This window comes from Zootoca vivipara, chromosome 1 (genome assembly GCF_965207765.1).
Source record: "Zootoca vivipara chromosome 1, rZooViv2.hap1.1, whole genome shotgun sequence".
NCBI classification, from domain to species: Eukaryota; Metazoa; Chordata; class Lepidosauria; order Squamata; family Lacertidae; genus Zootoca; species Zootoca vivipara.
Genome location: NC_142582.1, coordinates 22,957,737 through 22,977,578, shown reverse-complemented (window position 1 = coordinate 22,977,578; position 19,842 = coordinate 22,957,737). Strand labels below are relative to the sequence as shown.

Genomic DNA, 19,842 nt, shown 5'->3' with positions numbered 1-19,842 from the left:
TGTCTTTAGGATGACAACAATCATGTCGAAATAATATTCCGTTGCCAGTCTGAACAGCTCATACCTGTGATGGGAGGCACCATCTTGTCCTTTGCCTCAGGCAGCAAATTGTCTTGGGTCCACCCTGCCCCCTCACACACACATACACAGCGCTCAACAGGGGCCTTCAATCCAGACCACCACGTACCACAAAGAGAAGGTTCACCACAGTTAGTTTGCCTGCAGATCAAGGGGCCTCAGATGACACAAGCACCTAAGGAAAAGCCGAGGGCTATTGAAGTGGAGATAAGCAACAATTCTTTTTCACAAGCTATAAAGGGGCCTTGGGTAAGCATGGTTTCACGTACAATGGAATCAGAGAGTCAACCACATGTATCCCACACTGCGGGTTCTCCTTCATGGAGAGCACGTGTTGCGGTGGGGCCTAGAAAACTACTCCTGAGTTGCTGGGGTGGGGGCTTTGAGTGCCCACTGTTCTGATTGGACCCAGGCTGTTGTTGGGGGGGGGGGAGCATGTAGCAATTTCAGAGGGACAGCCCAGGGGTATAATAGGCAAGCACGTGGTTTATTCCTCCTCTTTGGCTGCGTACTTCGGATTACCCATGCTCTCTCCCTATGTTTAGGCCTCTGTGTTGACATTGCTGTGCCTGTCATGGGGTCGTCTGCTTGGGCAGGGGCCCGGTAGGAATTTTTCCATTTGGCTGATTGGCTGGTGCCATCTGGTTTTGCCTACTGCATAGCAAATAGTCACAACTTGTAAGTTTGGCGGTTAGGCATTGGTTATTTTGTTGGTTGTATGAGGGGTCTTGTTGACTGTGTTGGCCCCTCAAGTTAATGCCTGTGTGTAGGGGAAATTCCATTCAGGAATACAGGGGCTCAATATGCAATGTCTGTAACCCCCGGCCGGGGCCAGGGCCGCGTGAGAGCCCCTAGGAGCCTGAAGGGAGAAGGGAGGGCTAGCGCACCTGGCTCCCTGTCTCACCCTGTAGGGTTTCCCCGTGCTGACTTAAGGCTAGTTCTGTCCTTAGGGGACAGTTGGTGAACCAATGCCTACGCAACCACTCACATATTTTGCATTTTAATAAAGTTGTGGCCAAATTCATGCCAAAAACCCAAAACAAAAACTATGTCTGTGGTGTGAATTATTTGAGGGGTGGTTTGGGGACCTCGACACACAATGCACTCTGTGATACATGAGAACAATACAAACATTTTTGAACTTCATTTCTTGTAAATACTGTTATAAGAATTGTAAGGTCTCAAATATAGAATAAATATTCATAGATGCACACATACCTAAATATATGAACCACATCCCTGAAATAGTATGGGAGAGCAACCTGATGCCATTTTGACTCTCCCAATGACCTCAAATATCCCTTGGCAGTAAGGGAGGCAAATGGGGCAACCCTTCCCATTGCCCTTTTGCTTGCAAATCCTGTCTTAAGGGCGAATTTCTGTGTGAGGAGGGTGAGCCTGCGACCTGGATTCAGGAACTAAAGTATTTACCATCACAAAAGAATGGCCAGACTGCCCAGGTAATGCAAGCAGTGACCATTATCAGGTATCCTGGCAGACAGGATTTCTGCTGTAGACCACCTCCTCCTGTGATGTATGTATGGTGTTTTGGGGTGGTGGTCTTGGGCTACAGGGTGGGCAATTTCAAAAGTCTATCTAAGGGCTTGCGCAACATTGTTCAGGGTTCTCCTCCCTCCTGCCTGTGGCAACAGTTCCTTAAATAAAGATCAGGCTTACTAGCCGCTTTGCTTCTCAATATACTCTGGTTGACCTCTATTATCTTCTCCTACTGAGAGGGAACCCACTTAAGGACCCTATATGGGCTATAAAGGTAAAGGTAAAGGGACCCCTGACCATTAGGTCCAGTCGTGACCGACTCTGGGGTTGCACGCTCATCTCGCATTATTGGCCGAGGGAGCCGGCGTATAGCTTCCAGGTCATGTGGCCAGCATGACAAAGCCGCTTCTGGCAAACCAGAGCAGCACATGGAAACGCCGTTTACCTTCCCGCTATAGCGGTTCCTATTTATCTACTTGCATTTTGATGTGCTTTCGAACTGCTAGGTTGGCAGGAGCTGGGACCGAGCAACGGGAGCTCACCCCGTCACAGGGATTCGAACCGCCGACCTTCTGATCAGCAAGCCTTAGGCTTAGTGGTTTAACCACAGCGCCACCTGGGTCCCTATAAGAATACCCCATAAGGGAAAGGGAGCAGTTTTTCTTATAGCAATACCATGATAGCCCAGCCTAGCTTCATTTTAACACACAAAGCAATGACCTGATCGAGTGTGCATATAAAAGGTGTCAGGTTCAAATCTAGTGAAAAGATTTCGGGAAACAAGACTGGGAGAGTTCTTTGCCTGAGACTCAGGGGAGCCAGTGTCTGGCCTCAGTGGTTTGTCTCAGCAATGGAGACTCCCTTATCTTCTTTCTTCTATAAACACCCTTTTAATAACATTTGCTTTATAAATGAAAGGAAATGTGTTAACTAGTGGCTAAATATTAATGCCTCGGGTGGACATTTCCATTGTGCTTCATTTCATGTTGATGACGTCATGGGATAATGTCCCCATAACTGATCTTATCTTCTGCAAAGTCTCGTAAAGATAAAGAAGTTATAGGGAGTATAAATTGCAGCTAACGCGCCAATTAGGAGCGCTCCGGCTTCCACGATCAATAAACCACCCACTGGGTAATTAAATTTAACAAAATAAATCAGCCAGCCAGAGAAAGGGAAAACAAAGTGAGATTGCTGAGATGAAGCTCTGATGTTGAGATGTGAGATACATCCCCCATCCTGTTCTGTTTTGGAATCAACGACTCCCAAATACCAACCACATTCAGACCTTACAAGTTTCTGCTTCTGATAGTGCCTTCTTTCCTACATTAACCCCTGCAAGAGCAAAGCCGTCAAAATGATATTCCTGACAAATTAAATCTACTAGTACATCTTGAATGAAAACACCCACATACTGTTCTCTGTTGCTATAGCTAGTAAGAACTATTCCAGCCTCTCCTAGGGAACTATTGACATTACAGGGACTCAAGGAAGTGATTTTCTACTGTCGTCATATACAAAGGATTCATGATTGATGACCCATTTACAAAGACCACGTGTACAGGGGGGGGGGGTTGTGTGGAAGGGGAAATGGAGCAGAAAACTGGCAGAACCACTATTGCCCCTGATGACTGCCTTGGAGTTTTTAAGAAAATGATGGTGTTTGTTTCTATGGGTCCTGTAGGGTTGCCAGACTCAATAGAGGACATGACTTCTGTGCCTTTAATTGCCCTGCTCTCTTTTGAGGTTGGAAACCTTAAAGAGAAACCAGCAGACCCTTTGTTTAATTTCCATGCAAAGGGTCTGCTGGTTTCTCTTTAAGGTTTCCAGACTCAAAAGACAGCAGGGCAATTAAAGGCACAGAAGTCCTGTCCTCTATTGAGTCTGGCAACCCTAGGGTCCTGGAAGGGAAAAAGGTATGTATAGGTTTCTTGATTTGCTTTCTAATGGAGCTTATATATCCATGGATGGTCTAAACTTAAATTCTAAACTAGGGATGAGGGAACCTAAGGTTGGGTTGGGGGCAAATGCAGCTCATCAAGTCTCCAAGGACCCTAATGTCACAGACTGGTTGGACACAGAGGAATGATGGAAGGAACCAGCTAGGGAGCCCCCAAGGGAAGAAGGCTCAGAGCCAAGGGATTTGTGGTGGAACAACAATGTGTGGTCAGCATAGCTGCCAAGTTTTCCCTTTTCTTGCGAGGAAGCCTATTCAGCATAAGGGAAAATCTCTTTAAAAAAGGGATAACTTGGCAGCTATGGTGGTCAGGAGAAGAGGAAGTTACAGGTAGGTAGCCGTGTTGGTCTGAGTCGAAGCAAAATAAAAAAATTCCTTCAGTAGCACCTTAAAGACCAACTAAGTTTATATTTTGGTATGAGCTTTCGTGTGCATGCACACTTCTTCAGATACACCAGGAGAAGAGGAAGAAGACTAGGAAGAGGAGGCATCAGAAACTGAAGAGTAGATGATACGGTCAACATGGCAATGCATTACATCTTGCAACATCTGGACTCCACGGGGGGGGGGGGGTTACGTGCGAGCTTTGTTTGTGGATTTTAGCTCAGCTTTCAATACCATTGTTCCATCCAAATTGGTTTCTAAATTACTCCAGCTTAATGTACCTGCTTCTGCTTTCTAATGGACAGGAAGCAGCAGGTGAGGCTGGGGACAATTACATCAAGTAATAATACCATCAGTACAGGCTCCCTAGGGGGGGGGGTGCTCTCCCCACTGCCATTTTCTCTATACACAAATGACTGCACTTGAACTGATCCATTGATTAAGATCTTGAAATTTGCAGTTGATACAACAGTCATTGGGCTCATCCGGGAGGATGATGAATCTGCATAGAGGCGGGAAGTAGATCATCTTGTCTCAGCAGGAATAACTTGGTGCTAAATGCCCAAAAGCCAGTGGAAATGATAGTTGATTTTAGAAGGCACCCTCTCATCTCGTTGCCAATCTCCATTCTTGGTAACATGGTTGTAGTGGTAGAGTCATTTAAGTTCTTGGGCTCTATGATCTCTCAAAAATTGAATTGGTCAGATAACATCAATATTATTATTAAAAAGGTACACCAGAGATTGTATTTCTTGCGACAACTAAGGAAATTTAATCTGCCCCATGAATCGCTGGTCCAATTTTATAGAGGTACTATTGAAAGTGTTCTCTGTAATTCCATTACTGTCTGGTATGGTACAGCCTCTAAGCTGGATAAGAAGAGGCTCCAACAAGCAGTAAGAACTGTAGAGAGGGTAATTGGTGTTAGTTTGCCTGCAATAGAGACACTTTATGCCACTCGAGTCAGGAAGAGAGCAGAGAGAATTGCTATAGACCAGGCACCCCCAAACTTCGGCCCTCCAGGTGTTTTGGACTACAATTCCCATCATCCCTGATCACTGGTCCTGTTAGCTAGGGATCATGGGAGTTGTAGGCCAAAACATCTGGAGGGCCGCAGTTTGGGGATGCCTGCTGTAGACCTTTCGCATCCTGGTCATCACCTGTTTGCTTTACTCCCATCTGGACGTCAGTACATGACTCTATATACCAAAACATCTAGGCACAGGAATAGCTTTTTTTCCTTGTGCCATCAAATTGTTGAATCTGTAGTTGTGGGTGAAAGGGAGGTCAGTTGGTGGTATGGGGGTTTTTCGCTGTGCTGTTGTATTGTGAGGGGAATGGTGTTTGTATGAGGTACATTTTTCTTTGCATTTCAACGTAGTTGAAGCAAAATTCCAAGTATGGTTGATATTTGGCCAATAAATTATTCTTAAAAAAAAAAAGAGGTAACAGAGCTTAGTGAGCAGGAACAGTCTGTGGCAGAGAGCAGTCCAGAATCAGAGGCAGAAGCTGAAGCAGGAGAGGAGGGAGGCTGAGAGGCCCAGATCAGGCTGGCTGGGGAAGAGGCCCAGATGTCTCTCACTCCTGTTGCAACAGGCTGCCCTTCCCCTGGTCTCCAAGAACCAGGAGAGGCATGAAGAGGGCGAAAGAGAAATTAGCTTCACACAGGTGCTGTCTCAGATTGCTTGAGGAAAACCCTGGAGAGAAGGAGACTTAGGCAGCTGTGGGGAGCCGGGGACTTCTGTCTTAGCAACTAATCCATAGGAACAAGACCTGCTGGAGATGAGTTGCTGTGTACATTCAGCCTGACACTCCTTTGCAGACCCTGCTTTTGCTACTATAGAGTTAACTCCAACTTGCTTGGTGTGATTTGCTGTTCGTTTGCCAAAAATCTTAAACAAATTTTCTGTGTCCTGTGTGATTTATTTTGGAGGCGGTTTGGGTTTGGTTTTTTTACACACAACAAACAGCCATGCAATCCTCTGGGAGGCAGAGGCACGAGAGGGCATCAGAGGAAGGAGGCAAAGAAAGAGGGACAGAGGCCACTGTTGCCCACAGCGCTCCTGACCATCACTGAAGGCACCCCGGGGTGCCATGGCACACTGGTTGAAAACCACTGCCCTACACCATGTGCAGTGGGAGTGTCACATAATAGACACAAACTGTTGTTAGCAGCAAGAATTGCAACAACTATGCACTGGCAATGCCCACTGGAAGGATTGGCTGCAACCTGGCATGATAAAATTTGGAACCAACTCATAACAGACAAGTTAAGATGTGTCTGGGGACACACAGAGTATCAGACCAGGTTAAAAAATAATTGGGAGTGGTTCTTGAACTCTGCACATATGATAACGCCTGCTACATTATAACACTTGAATTATTAGCCTATTGTACTGTAAATGGTAAAATATATTGTTTGTTGGATTCCTGCCACCCCCCTGCTGTTTCTGCCATAGATTTTGCCCCACCACCAGCCAGCACTGATATGTGATATTTGACAGACGCCAGTCAATGCTGGATGCCGCTACCATAATATGAGGAACATACATGCGTGAATCAGCCCCAGGGGGTTGTGCACATCCACCCTTCACAATAAACAGATCTGTACCAGAGTTTCCAGGTGTGCATTCTGATTCAGTGCCATATCATTTAATCAAATATTTGACCAAAATGGTCAAAGGCCTGGAAACAATGCCTTATGAGGAACGGCTTAGGGAGCTGGGTATGTTTAGCCTGGAGAAGAGAAGGTTAAGGGGTGATATGATAGCCATGTTCAAATATATAAAAGGATGTCATATAGAGCAGTGTTTCTCAACCAGTGTGCCTCCAGATGTTTTGGGACTACAACTCCCATCATCCCTAGCTAGCAAGACCAGTGGTCAGGAATGATGGGAGTTGTAGTCCCAAAACATCTGGAGGCACACTGGTTGAGAAACACTGATATAGAGGAGGGAGAAAGGTTGTTTTCTGCTGCTCCAGAGAAGCAGACACGGAGCAATGGATTCAAACTACAAGAAAGAAGATTCCACCTAAACATTAGGAAGAACTTCCTGACAGTAAGAGCTGTTCGGCAGTGGAATTTGCTGCCAAGAAGTGTGGTGGAGTCTCCTTCTTTGGAGGTCTTTAAGCAAAGGCTTGACAGCCATATTTCAAGAATGCTTTGATGGTGTTTCCTGCTTGGCAGGGGGTTGGACTGGATGGCCCTTGTGGTCTCTTCCAACTCTACGATTCTATGATTTCCCACACAGAGAGAGATATGATAGATGATAAGCCCTGAAATCAAGTTAAAATTAAACTTAAAAGTCAAATAAACAAACAATGAACTGCAAAAAATTTTATAGTACTGTAACAGGGAGAGAAACAGCCATGTCGTTTTCTTCACATACAACCGGTATGTGGCTGTTGTTTTTAACTGCTGTGTGGCTTTGCCCAGAGATTTTATGTCTAAGCCATGAGTACAAATTTGAAACTGAAAGCATCTGTTCTTGGTTTTCGCTAGCGACCGGCCTGCTCTGCCAAAAGATGCAGCTCAGCTCTGTTGAAAACGAAGCTTGAAGTTACGTGATGCACCTTTTAAAATAAACAACCCTCAACACCATCCAGGGTTCTAAGAGTGCTTTCAGAAATGCCAGATAGGAAAGATTTTAAATATCACAGCCTGATGGTGATATTAAGACATAATTTAGAAAACACTTTCCTACGGCATTGTCCTCTGTGGTTGTGGTTGCAGCCGACCAGTTTGGGACCTGATCATGGCTGTAGCCAAGGGTGGGGCGGGGACGGGCAGCTGCTCCCCCCCATCCATAAAAATCAATAAAAGTATGTAGCTGGCTGAGGTTAGGCCTCTCCTAACAAAATCCTGGCTACGCCCATGGACCTTATTACTTCCCAGACGACCGAAAATGCATCTAGGCTCGCTGCTGCTCTCTGGCTTCCTTTGACTACAATCCCAGCTGCTGGCTACAGAGGATCCCAACAAGCTGGATTTCAATGAGTTGAATATAACTGATCTGTAGAAAGGACTTGATGAACTGAAAATAGAGATGATGTACATACTTTGGTAACCCAAGGAAATCTTCAATTAAAACAAAACACACACAAAAGCATTCCATCTGCAAATCTTTCATTGTAAAATAAAATGCACTTCTGTGTGTGTGAGTTTAACCAACTGCTCTTAACATTCCAGAAAGAACATCTTCCTTGTTCTTGTTTCTAAGATTGCCATATAGTGAACCTTTTTTTAAAAAAGTGTCAACACAAACAGATTAGTCATAAACTCTGCCTGTGTTGCAATGCTTCTTCCACATCTGTTCTCGATAAAAATTTGCTTCAGCAAAGAAAAAGTTTCCTAACAATGGAAATAATATTTTGGGGAAGAACCAAAGGGATATCCAGAAACCACCTGTTATATTTCAGACAGCTGATCTTTGGGATTTTTTGGAATCATCTTAGGTGCTATTTTTGAAATTCCATTCCTTGGAGCAGGGAGAGAACGAACAAATAGTTTCCTGTGGGATCAAAGAATCTTGGTCTTTCCTTGTCCCTGGAAACGGAATAAGCATTACTAGATGGAAACCACCCCTTTTTAAATGATTTGTCTCTTTTACACAGGGAGGCTTGGGCACTTATTTTTTCACGTGGCAACCTCACTCTTAACATTGTGGTATAGGCTGCAATCCTAACCCCAGCAGCGGTTCTGGGGGCGGGGCGGGACACACACGCATTTTGGGGGTGGGGTGTGCGTTTTGGAGCGGGGCTCGCGTTTTGGGGGTGGGGCGGGCAGCCGAGATGGTGCCCCTGGGATCGCGCCGCTTGGGACCGCCCCTATCTTCCTACGCCCCATATGCTCCTGGAAGTAAAGTCCCATTAAATTCAACATTGCTGACTTTTGAGTAGACATGATTCAGATAGCACTGTTAGAGGCTAACTAAAGCTTCAATGGCAGGAGTGTCCCATGAGCAAAGTTCTGTTCATGGGATGCTCCAGAAGCCCAAGGGGAGGTGGCACTTTCCCCTTGCCCCTGCAGCCCCGTTGCCCATCAGCAATGTTCTCCAGAAGGTTGGTGGACCCTCCAGGACAGCATGAAAGGTGCTAGGGGCTGCAGGGGAAAGGGGAGAGCAAATGCTGTTCCACTGTTGTCCTCCAGTGGGAACCTAGTTCCCTCCACCTTTCCTCTGCGCCCATCATAGAAATGCTAAAGAAAGAAAGCCTCTTCCACCATAGAAAGGAATGGGCCATAGGTGAATGGTAGCATATCTGCTTTGCATGCAGAAGGTCCTTGGTTCAATCCTCAACATCCCTAGGTAGAACTGTGAATGTATCCCTTGTCTGAAACCCTGGAAAAGATGCTGCTAGTCAATAGGCACAATATTGAGCTGGATGTAATACCGGTAATGGCCTGACTCAGTACAAGGCAGCTTCCTATGATCCTAGAAATGCAAGTCTTCTGCCAGGCCCCAGCAGCAGGCTAATAAAATTCAAGGGAGGCTAGTAACTTTGTGTGACCTTGTTCTCAAATCTGGGAGAATACTCTTCCTCTTCATCAGGCCAACAGCCAAACACACACAACACACACACAGGGAGAGAGAGAGAGAGAGAAAGAGAGAGAGAGAGAGAGATGAGGCATAGTAAAAAAGAAATAGCAAGACTTCCAAATATTGTTTAACAGCCATGTATCTCGGGGTGAGGGAAATGTTTTAGATGGGGGACCACATTCCACATTCCACACTCCACATTCCACTTGGAAAGCCCCTTGAGGCTCTAAAGAGAGATATAAGTACTCAAAAAAAAACACCATTCTCAGCTAGGTGAGTGAGTGGTCTGACTCAGTATAAAATGCTCATTGTATCCTACAATCAGCAGTACCTCAGTTGTGCCAAGGTGACTCCAGACTGTCCCTATTTTACGGAAGGAAGGGATCCTGCAATTCAAGTGGATTGAAAGGCTCTGCCGCACTAGTGCAACAAACCCATTTAAAAAGAACCTGAACTTTTTGGAGTTAGGAAAGTGAGGGGGGAAATGCACTGGAAATTGTTGGAAGGGCGAATGAAAGGCATGTAAACACCAACGAGCAAATCAGAATGAATGCTGGAAGAATGCTCATGGCCATATAAGTTCCCCTCAAACCAATCAAACTGAATGCTCAATAAAGATGAGACATAGTGTAACCACCACTAAGCTTTGCACAAACAAATAAGGATGAATGCTCAATAAGTAGGTCTTCTGGAGGAAGGGAAGCCACCAATTGCAAAGTTCCGATATGGGCAGCATCACTGCAGATGCTCTTCCCCTGAATATTTAATAATAATAATAATAATAATAATAATAATAATAATAATAATAATAATAATTTATTTGTACCCTGCCCATCTGGCTGAGTCTCCCCAGCCACTCTGGGCAGCTACCAATCAAATGTTAAAACAATACAGCATTAAATATTAAAAACTTCCCTAAACAGGGCTGCCTTCAGATGTCTTTTAAAAATCTGCTTATTTCCTTGACATCTGTTGGAAGGACGTTCCACAGGGTGGGTGCCACTACCGAGAAGGCCCTCTGTCTGGTTCCCTGTAACCTCACTTCTCGCAGTGAGGGAACTGCCAGAAGGTCCTCGACACTGGATCTCAATGGCCGGGCTGAATGATGGGGGTGGAGACGCTTTCTTTGCACTCATTCCCTCCTATAAATATTTCCACTTAGAAATCGCCACAGCTGATTGCATATTCCATGGCAAATAAGTGGGACCATCATGCCTTGTCATTTAGCCATTTTTAAAGTGCAGAGGGAAACCTTCCAATCAATGTTTCGCCAGCACACTGAGCACATTTCTTGAAGCCAAATCCACTGCCGGTCTCTCTCTAAATCATTTAGTGCGCTCAGTGACTCCTTGGAAGCAAAGGTGGAGGAAGTCAAGCAGGCTGCTCTGATCACTTCTGAGAAACTGTCATTAGATAAAAGATTATTTAGCTAGGGGCAACTGCTCTGCTTTCCATGCAGCCTTGGAAGAGGCTTGCTGCTGCTGATGTCAAGAATTCCTATTACTCTTGGGATGAATGAAGTGCCTCTGGACACAACTTCCCAAATTCAAACACTTAACAGAGCATGTGCAGTCTGGTTGGGTGGCAGAGCTTCTGCTGGAAGAGAAGAGAGGGTCAAATGTGATATTCTGCTTGTGCCTCTGCTTCTATCCTCCTTCCAGACAAACAGTGAAGCAGAGTCCTATCCACTCCACCTACAAGAAAACAATGGCTCTAAAGTTGTATGGCTCCCCAGCAGTTTTTCAGAGCTCACTGGGAATCCCCTACACATGTGCACACTTCAAAAATTCTCAGAAGGGATGGGGCACATAGAGGGAAGGTGAAACGCTTCTGAAAATATTTGCTTTGGGGGTGGTGGTGGTGGCAAATACTTGAAAGAATTGGCAAAAACCAGAGAGGCACTTCCCATCAGAACTCATGGTCCAAATGAGTCATGCCGGTCATTGTTCTGAACCTGAGTTGATCAGAACAAACTTTTGCTGTATGTAATGTTGGAGCCACAAACTCACAAACTCCTCTTCTCTTCCATACATAAACTGGGCCATTTCAAAAATGGCAGCCTTCCTCTTCGGCGAAGAGCAAGATGCAATCTTGCATTACTTGGTCTGATGTCATGCGAGTACACCACTCATGTGAGCAGAGTTTATGCATCTGAGAATTTATGTCCTATCTGCCTGTATGCATTAAGCAGGGTATCTTGGGGGAATCAGCCACTACTCAGGGCAATGTGATTGCATCCTGAATTGTGTGCAGACCTCCCTCCCTCCCTCCCCCCCCTCTTAATATCACTGCCCTGTTAAAGCAGAGAAGCAGCCTCACTTGTATAAATAAGATTTCTTCTGGCAAATGAAGACCATTTGTTTTGAAGCGAAGACAATTAGAATGCCCTGTTGTTTTGTTGTTGTTCACCTAATATGAAACATTGCTTACTGCCTATGCAAGAACAATTGGGTGGAGTGGGGGGGAGGAACCCCTCCGTAGTCTAATATTGCTTAATGGATATGAAATGCTGCAATGCTTTTACAGAAAATGGAAAAGGAGCATCAGTAACAGAGAGCGGGTGGGTACTTTTCAAATGGCTTTTAAATGGTCAGCGGTGGACATTGATTGGGAAACCTGTCAATGGCATTACTTTGAGCGCCCATTAACAGTGTGTAGAACTAAATTTGGATTGTCCACAAGCTGCTGCATGCCACAGATGGAAAGAGTCATGCAGTAACACATTAAAGGCTACATTATAGCTTCAGGCAGAGCTATCAGCAGATGCATGCAGACATCAAACTCCCAAATAGAAAGCTAGAATCCCCTGAAGCATGAGCCTGTTTGTTTTGTAAAGTCTCATTTGTTCATCTTTAGATAGGTGATACTTTGTCATATGCTCCAGCAATATTTTCAGGGCTTCATCCGTAGGTGGGCATTTTTGAAATGAGCTGCAGTATTCTGTCATTACAGTGGTACCTTGGATTGCGACCGCAATCCGTTCTGCGGAGGCGGTCGTTCACTGAAGCGGTCGCTCGCCGAAAGCATGCTTCTGCGCGTGCGCGAAGCGCTGATAGAGCACTTCTGCGCACACACGCACTGCACAGATCGCTTCTGCGCATGTGAGAGCTGTACAGATCACACCTGTGCATCCGACGCCACGGAACCCGGATGTAAACACTTCCGGGTCCGCGGCAGTCACTTGCTGAAGTGGTCGCTTGCCAAGGTAGGCGTAAACCAAGGTTTGACTGTACTGTTATTTTCCAACTTTAGTGGTGAGTGAGATTGGAATGGAGTACCTTGGAAAAGGGCATGGCTGGCTGGCAGGCAGGCTGACTGGCTAGAACCCAGAAGGGGAACCCTCTACACTACGACAACTCCTTGCAGGTCTCACTTGTAACATCATCCCTTTTTATAGTGCAGCATCTGAATAGCGTTTGAAATGCTTCACATACATTCTCCAGTTGTAATCTCCCGTTGCTTGGTCCCAGCTCCTGCCAACCTAGCAGTTCGAAAGCACGTCAAAGTGCAAGTAGATAAATAGGTACCACTACAGTGGGAAGGTAAACGGCGTTTCCGTGTGCTGCTCTGGTGCGCCAGAAGCAACTTTGTTATGCTGGCCACATGACCTGTACGCCGGCTCCCTCGGCCAATAACACGAGATGAGTGCCGCAACCCCAGAGTCGGTCACGACTGGACCAAATGGTCAGGGGTCCCTTTACCCTTTACAGCACCCTAAATTGTGTCGAAAAATGAAGTGTTAATCGAAGTAACAGGTTAGCTAGCTAATCTAAGTAACAGCGGAACAGGTTGAATACATACATTTCTCTCTCAGACCTTGTTAGGAGACATGCATTCCAGGACTCCTTTGGGTCCTTTCCATCTCTGCCATGTTTCTATGTGAATTAGTCTTCTGCAGCTGTTGATGCATTTGAGTCCTCTTCATAGGATGGAAAGAGCCTGGCAAGGCTGCTCCCCAATGTTCAGATGCCAGGCTAGGATCCATGGATAACCCTGTCCCCACTTGGAGCAAACACCAGGGACGTAGCCAGGATCAAAATTAGGGGGGGCAAGGGGCAAGAGGCGGAGCGATCGGCAGGGGCGAGGGGGCACCAGGATCAGCCCGAAATCACCGGGGCGGGTGGAGGGAAAGCTGTCTTTCCCTCCACCCACCCCACAGCCAGCAAGGGAGAAGGGAGACGTCCCTTCTAGCCGGCTGGCTGTGGGGCGGGTGGAAGGAAAGCCAGCCAGCTTTGCGGCTCTGGGGCTTTCCCTCCACCCGCCCCACAGCCAGCCAGGGGGAAGGGAGACGGCACCGGGCGGCGGCGGGCAGCGGGGCAGGCTGGCCACCAGTGGCCCTGCTTCTAGGGGGGGCAACTGCCCCCTCCTGCCCTCCCTGCCTACGCCCATGGCAAACACACTGCATTTGTGACTCCTCTGCAAAAATGCCCATAGGATTTGGAGAGCCTTCAGGCCTGGCACCCTCAGTGTGTCCTCCCAACCTTGCAGAATCCGCACATGGAAACCAAGATCTTCTTGGGTACTCTGTGCAAAGTAGACATGGTGGCATTGTTATGTAGGTTCTTTACAGGTCCTGGAAGATGCACAACTTTGCACCTCCCTGGAACCAGCCCTATGTAGAATCTCAGAGTCGATTTCCCTCTGTTGTCCACAAGCAGTGGGGTGGAGAAGCACAAGAGAGGTACTGCTTTTCATGCCACCCTTGGTTAGCTCATCTTGAGCCCATAGTTTGCCATAGTGCTGTAGTTGTTTTTCAGGTTCTAATGCCCACCCCCTCGCCCAATAAAATTATTCAATATAGTCATATTGTGCTGATACCCCAGGACTTAGAAGCTGCAGGATTCACTTACCAGGAGGCGAATCAGTCATAATTACTAATGATGCTGGTGTTGGCCTTCTTTTCCTGATCTGTGGAAAATATAGGTGCAAGCAGGTTTATTCAATGATGGCCACATCCCTCAATCTAGAACTCTAGCAAAAACTGCCAAACTATTTGTACCTAACATAGGGAAGCCAAAAATCATTCAAACTATTGGGTTGCAGATGATCAAAAGTAGAACACTTCCCATGTCTGGTCATTCTTTCCATTTCCATTTCTGAAAGCTAATACACCCATTTTGAATTTGCATTGATGCAGTTACCAGCAAATTGCTACATTTCCCCCTCTTTATGCCTTTTCCATTTGCTTCATTAGGCTGGATTTGAAATCTGTAAAGACTGCAATGGGCATGGTCCGATGACCAGGCTGCTTTCATCAAAGAGGGTGGAAATAGGTCAAGGATCTCTGGAAGCAGTATGAAAATCTGGAGTCTTTATCCTCATCCCAAGTGTGCACCCCAGAATTCTCAGGAAATCCTAAGGTGCCCTTTCAGTTTGTGCTTCTCCCTCACCTAAGGTAACAACCCCAAGGCTTGAGTCAGGCCTGTCCATTAAATCTCAGCCTAACAACAACAGACCTTCCAAACGTCCCTATTTTCCAGGGACAGTCCCAGATTTGCAGAAGCCGTCCCAGTTTCTGATTTCATCCCAGAATGTCCCACTTTTCCTTAGGACATCCCTATTTTCATCGGAGAAATGTTGGAGTGTATGGAGTTATGCGACCCCCGAGTCAAGGAGATAAGTAATGGCACAACTTTTAGAAGACATTTGAAGGCAGCCCGGTATAGGGAAGTTTATTTAATGTTTAATGTTTTATTTTGTTTTTAATTATGTTGGAAGCTGCCCAGAGTGGCTGGGGCAACCCAGTCAATGGGCAAGTATAATAATAATAATAATAATAATAATAATAATAATAATGGAATAGGATGTCTCTATTTTCATCAGAGAAATGTTGGAGGATATGCAATAATGTCTGTTCCACAAACCCAAACATTGATATCGGTACAATAGAAAATGTTGAAGTTTTATTTTATTTTATTTTGAATGACCTAAAGCTCTTCTATAATGGGACAATATGTATACTTAGAGCTTACCCCTGGAAACAGAATACAATTATAGGCATTTGCCACACAGAAATGCGATGCGAGGATTTTTAGAACAGAAAGGCCTGTTCCATGGGCACAACAGGGAGTGGGAACAAGAAGGTGTATCAGACTTTTCTTCTTCCCTCATCCTGTGTGACAAACTGCTTTTGATACGGAGGGGTGTTTCAAAAGCAGTTTGCAATAGTGGCATGGGAGGTCAAGAGGTTTTTGTTTTTTAAAGGGGGAGGGTCAGAATTCTGCTGGCCAAGCATGAGTCCCTTGCAACTTGGGAATCCAGCCTGCAATGACACTGGAACAGGGAACCAGCATGCTGTTCCACTAGTATTTGCCTCGCCTCTTATCTTCAACATTCATTTGCCACTGAAGAAAGGCTATTGGTAGGTAATGAGGATAGTGCTTTATTTCATCACCTCTTCTGCTATCAGAGACCATTTGGGGATGCTCTACAGCAGGCTTTCCCAAACTTGGGTCTCCAGCTGTTTTTGGACTACATCTCCCATCATCCCTAGCTAGCAGGACCAGTGGGGATGATGGGAGTTGTAGTCCAAAAACAGGTGGAGACCCAAGTTTGAGAATTCCTGCTATTGGCCCTTGGCCTACTTCCTTGCCTGTAGCCTGCAAGGATGGATTTATAGAAAGCACACACAGAGAGAACGCACCATATAAAATCCTGCCAGCACCAATTTTCGGCTTTTGGTTCCACGCAACGTTGCTTACAGCCCCCAAATGTCTTTTCCCATGGGTCAGTAGGAAAAAGTTCCCCACTTCCGCTATATGGGATGTGTACACAGGACAGCACAGGGAGATGGCGCAGTAGTATATTGCCTAGGTTCTAGCAATATCCTTGTCCAGAAACAGTGAGATAAAACAAGCAATCACGGGAATGAGATATTTAACATTTGTAATGGAATTAAATGAAGGGCACAATCCTTTATCTGTAGCAGGCATGACCCACCTTGATTCAATGGGAAATGCCGCTCAGATAATGACTTCAGATTTTCACCTTCAGCGCAGTATAATATTCTCAATGTTATACATTACTCATGATCATGAACATTGTATTTTTTTGGAAGGTCTTGCTCTTGATAATGTCTTTGCCAGTGATGAGGAGACAGTGCACTCTAAGCAGCCAGAGAGATGAACTTCATCAGACTGTCAATTTAATTCACTATTTCTTTATTTTCTAATGCTTTGCATTGTTACAGAGGGCCAAAGGACAGCTCAGAGAGCAGCTTGCTAGAATGATGTACTGTATATTCCTGCGTATAAGACTACTTTTTAACCCAGGAAAATCTTCTCGAAAGTCGGGGGTCGTCTTATACGCTGGGTTGTATTTCTTATACGGCGAGTATATCCCAAACTCTATGTTTTTAACTGGAAAAGTTGGGGGTCATCTTATACGCCCAGTCGTCTTATACGCCAGAATATACGGTATTCCAAAATATAAGTAAATCCTTGCCTGTTCCCTCTGCACATGTACGCACATCCAGTGTTTTTTCCCCCTTAAAAATAATGTTTAGGAGTACTCTCATTTTCCTACTCATATTGAAATACTGCCCCTCAATGAGGCCAAACTTAGATTCACAAAATGTTTAGGGGTATGCGTACCCAGGGAAAAAAACACTGCAAATATCTAAGTATTTTAAGTGTGTGTGTGTGTGTATGAACACACACTCGGAGAGAGTTGTATTTAAAACAGGAGTTTGTTTTTTTAAAGCCTTATTTTGTTAAGATTGAAGAGACCCCGACACCTTTTTAAAAAGCCTTTCAACTTCCTCACTTGAATAGCTATCTGCTTGATCTGTTGGCATCTCTCTATTTCAACATCCACCCTGCTATGTTTGTTTAACATAGATATCATTTTAAGTAATTCCACCTGTCCACCCACCCATCCATCCACCCATCTGTCTATCTAGTGACACAGAAACGCTAATAAAAGGCACACTATTGCTACTGGAAAGCATCTGTTCTTAAGGAATGAAGACAGCAAATGTTTGCTCCGAAAAAATGAGTGTGAATGTCCCCCGGAGCATCCAAAAGGACAAACCCTCCTTCCTCCGTCCTGCCAGTGCTGGGACACTTTGTGGAATTCCCTAGCTGAAGCTGAGTCGCAGTTACATTTTCTGATCTGGCAACAACGCCCTCTCAACCTCTTCCTCCACCACCCAGACAGGGAGAGAAGATGGAAAAAAACAGCTTACCTGTTCAGCTGCTTCAGGGTCTATTTGACTCTGAAATAATGGCACAGCAAACTGTATCTTTTTGGGGCTGTTTGGCTCCATGGCAGCAATCAGGATGCAGAAGGAGAAAAGAGCCCCGAACTGCCCCGAGAGGAGAAGCAGACAGTTGTTCCCGCGATTATCCTCTGGCACGCTCCCTGAAGCTGCGCCAAGCAGCCCTTAATAGCAGCAGTTAATTCCCCGAGTTAGCAAGCAGAGCTGCCCGGGGCTGAGAAACTCCCCGATTCCACATCCACACAGCAATGCCTCTGGCTGGAGCCACTACTGCATCCCTCCTCCGGCCCTTCAAATCTTCGCCGCACGGAGCTGGAAGGAACAATAAGCTAATTGTGCACCGATTTCCCTTTCCGCATATGCCAAGCGTTCACTCAGAAGCTAATTGAAAATGCAATACTAGCCTGGCTTGGCCTGGTGCCCTGGGATTTGAAAGAGAGGATCTCTCCGCTGTACATTACTAGCTGGCTGCACCAAAGTGCCGGGTAAGCGCCCTTCGGAGTCTTGCTGATGGCTCATGAATTATTGAGAGGCACAGAGATCAGGATGTTTTCAGGTCGGAGGTGTGGAGGTTGGCCGGTCCTGGGAGCAGGTGGTGTGTAGTCAGCCGCCCCCCTTAGAAGTATTCACAGAACCCCCTCTTTTTGCACCCTCACCTAGTTGGACTGCCAGTTCTTCTGGGCTTAATTTTACTGCTTGCGCCTCCGGATTCCGGTTCCCAAACTACAGAGCAATAAAGAAAACTTTGGACCAGAGATGTCTTTTGAGTGATTTCCCTACTTTTATATATAAAGGGGGCTCCTCAACCTGGGAAGGTAGCCCGTCTAGGGGAACTGTGATCCTAAACCTCCGCTGTCTTGCAGGATATCTTTGGGAGAGGAAAAGGCTAAGGAGTAAACCCTACACAAATCCGTAAGATGGTTGGATGGTGCCTTGTACACCTCCTTCCAGCAATTCCTGCAGCCAAGCTGGTGTCAAACGTATTGCTCTGCTTTTTTTTTCTTTTTGGACCATGTCAGTGAGTCTGAGAGGGGGGTCTTGTCATCTTGGCAGCTCAGGACCTTTGCGGTAGCTAGACTGCTGACTGGGAGACCATATAACACCAGTCCTGAAAGACCTACATTGGCTCCCAGTATGTTTCCGAGCACAATTGAATGTGTTGGTGCTGACCTTTAAAGCCGTAAAAAGCCTCAGCCCAGTATACCTGAAGGAGCGTCTCCACCCCCATCGTTCAGCCTGGACTCTGAGGTCCAGCTCCAAGGGCCTTCTGGAGGTTCCCTCATGATGAGAAGTGAGGTTACAGGGAGCCAGGCAGAGGGCCTTCTCGGTGGTGGTGCCCGCCCTGTGAAATGCCCTTCCATCAGATGTCAAGGAAACAGACAACTCTCTGACTTTTAGAAGACACCTGAAGGCAGTCCTGTTTAGGGAACTTCTTAATGTTTGATGTTTTATCATGTTTTTAATATTTTGTTGGGAGCCACCCAGAGTGGCTGGAGAAACCCAGCCAGATGGGCAGGGTATAAATAATAAATTATAATTATAATTATTGTACACATTGCCCAGGCTTGTGGCCCCCAAGGAGGTCACTTCGGTGATGCTAATGCAGTGATTTGACTTCACCCCCGGAGGCGCATTCCCTTGTCTCTCAAGACAGATGAATACCAACAACTATACAGTGGTACCTCTACTTACGAATTTATTGCGTTCCAAACGCACCTTTGTAAGTAGAAAAAAATTGTAAGTCGAATCCCATAGGAATGCACTGGGAGAAAAAATTCGTAAGTAGAAAAAAATCCTATCTAAACCACATCCAAGATGGCGGACGGAGCTCCATGCGTAAGTAGAAACATTCGTAAGTAGAGTTATTCGTAAGTAGAGGTACCATTGTATATTTAAAGGATGCATTGTGGTGGTTGTTGTTGTTGTTGTTTCAGCTGTCATTTAGAGGTGGGCACTCTGCTCAGAGACACCATGTTACAATCCATCCACTTGCCTCTTGACAAGGTGTCACTAGGGTGGAGTGGGGTGGAGTCTCTTTGCACCCATAGTGCTTAAAGGTAAAGGGACCCCTGACCATTTGGTCCAGTCATGACCAACTCTGGGGTTGCGGCGCTCATCTCGCATTATTGGCCAAGGAAGCCGGCGTACAGCTTCCAGGTCATGTGGCCAGT

At 45.9% G+C, this 19,842-nt stretch overlaps 1 protein-coding gene across 2 annotated transcripts in view; it reads right to left on the bottom strand.

Moving 5' to 3' along the window:
* PPP1R1C (protein phosphatase 1 regulatory inhibitor subunit 1C) overlaps positions 1–18,072 on the bottom strand; it is a 43,963-nt gene extending 25,891 nt beyond the window's left edge. Inside the window, exons 1-2 of one of the 2 annotated variants that reach the window (XM_035133636.3) lie at positions 17,639–18,072; positions 14,304–14,361 (exon numbers count right to left, since the gene is read on the bottom strand). In XM_035133636.3, the coding sequence (XP_034989527.1) occupies positions 14,304–14,361; positions 17,639–17,719 (139 nt within the window). In that variant the 5' untranslated portion in view covers positions 17,720–18,072. The remainder of the gene's footprint in view (positions 1–14,303; positions 14,362–17,638) is intronic. The other variant, XM_035133645.3, reaches the window with a different exon arrangement.
* Positions 18,073–19,842: the final 1,770 nt, after the last annotated feature.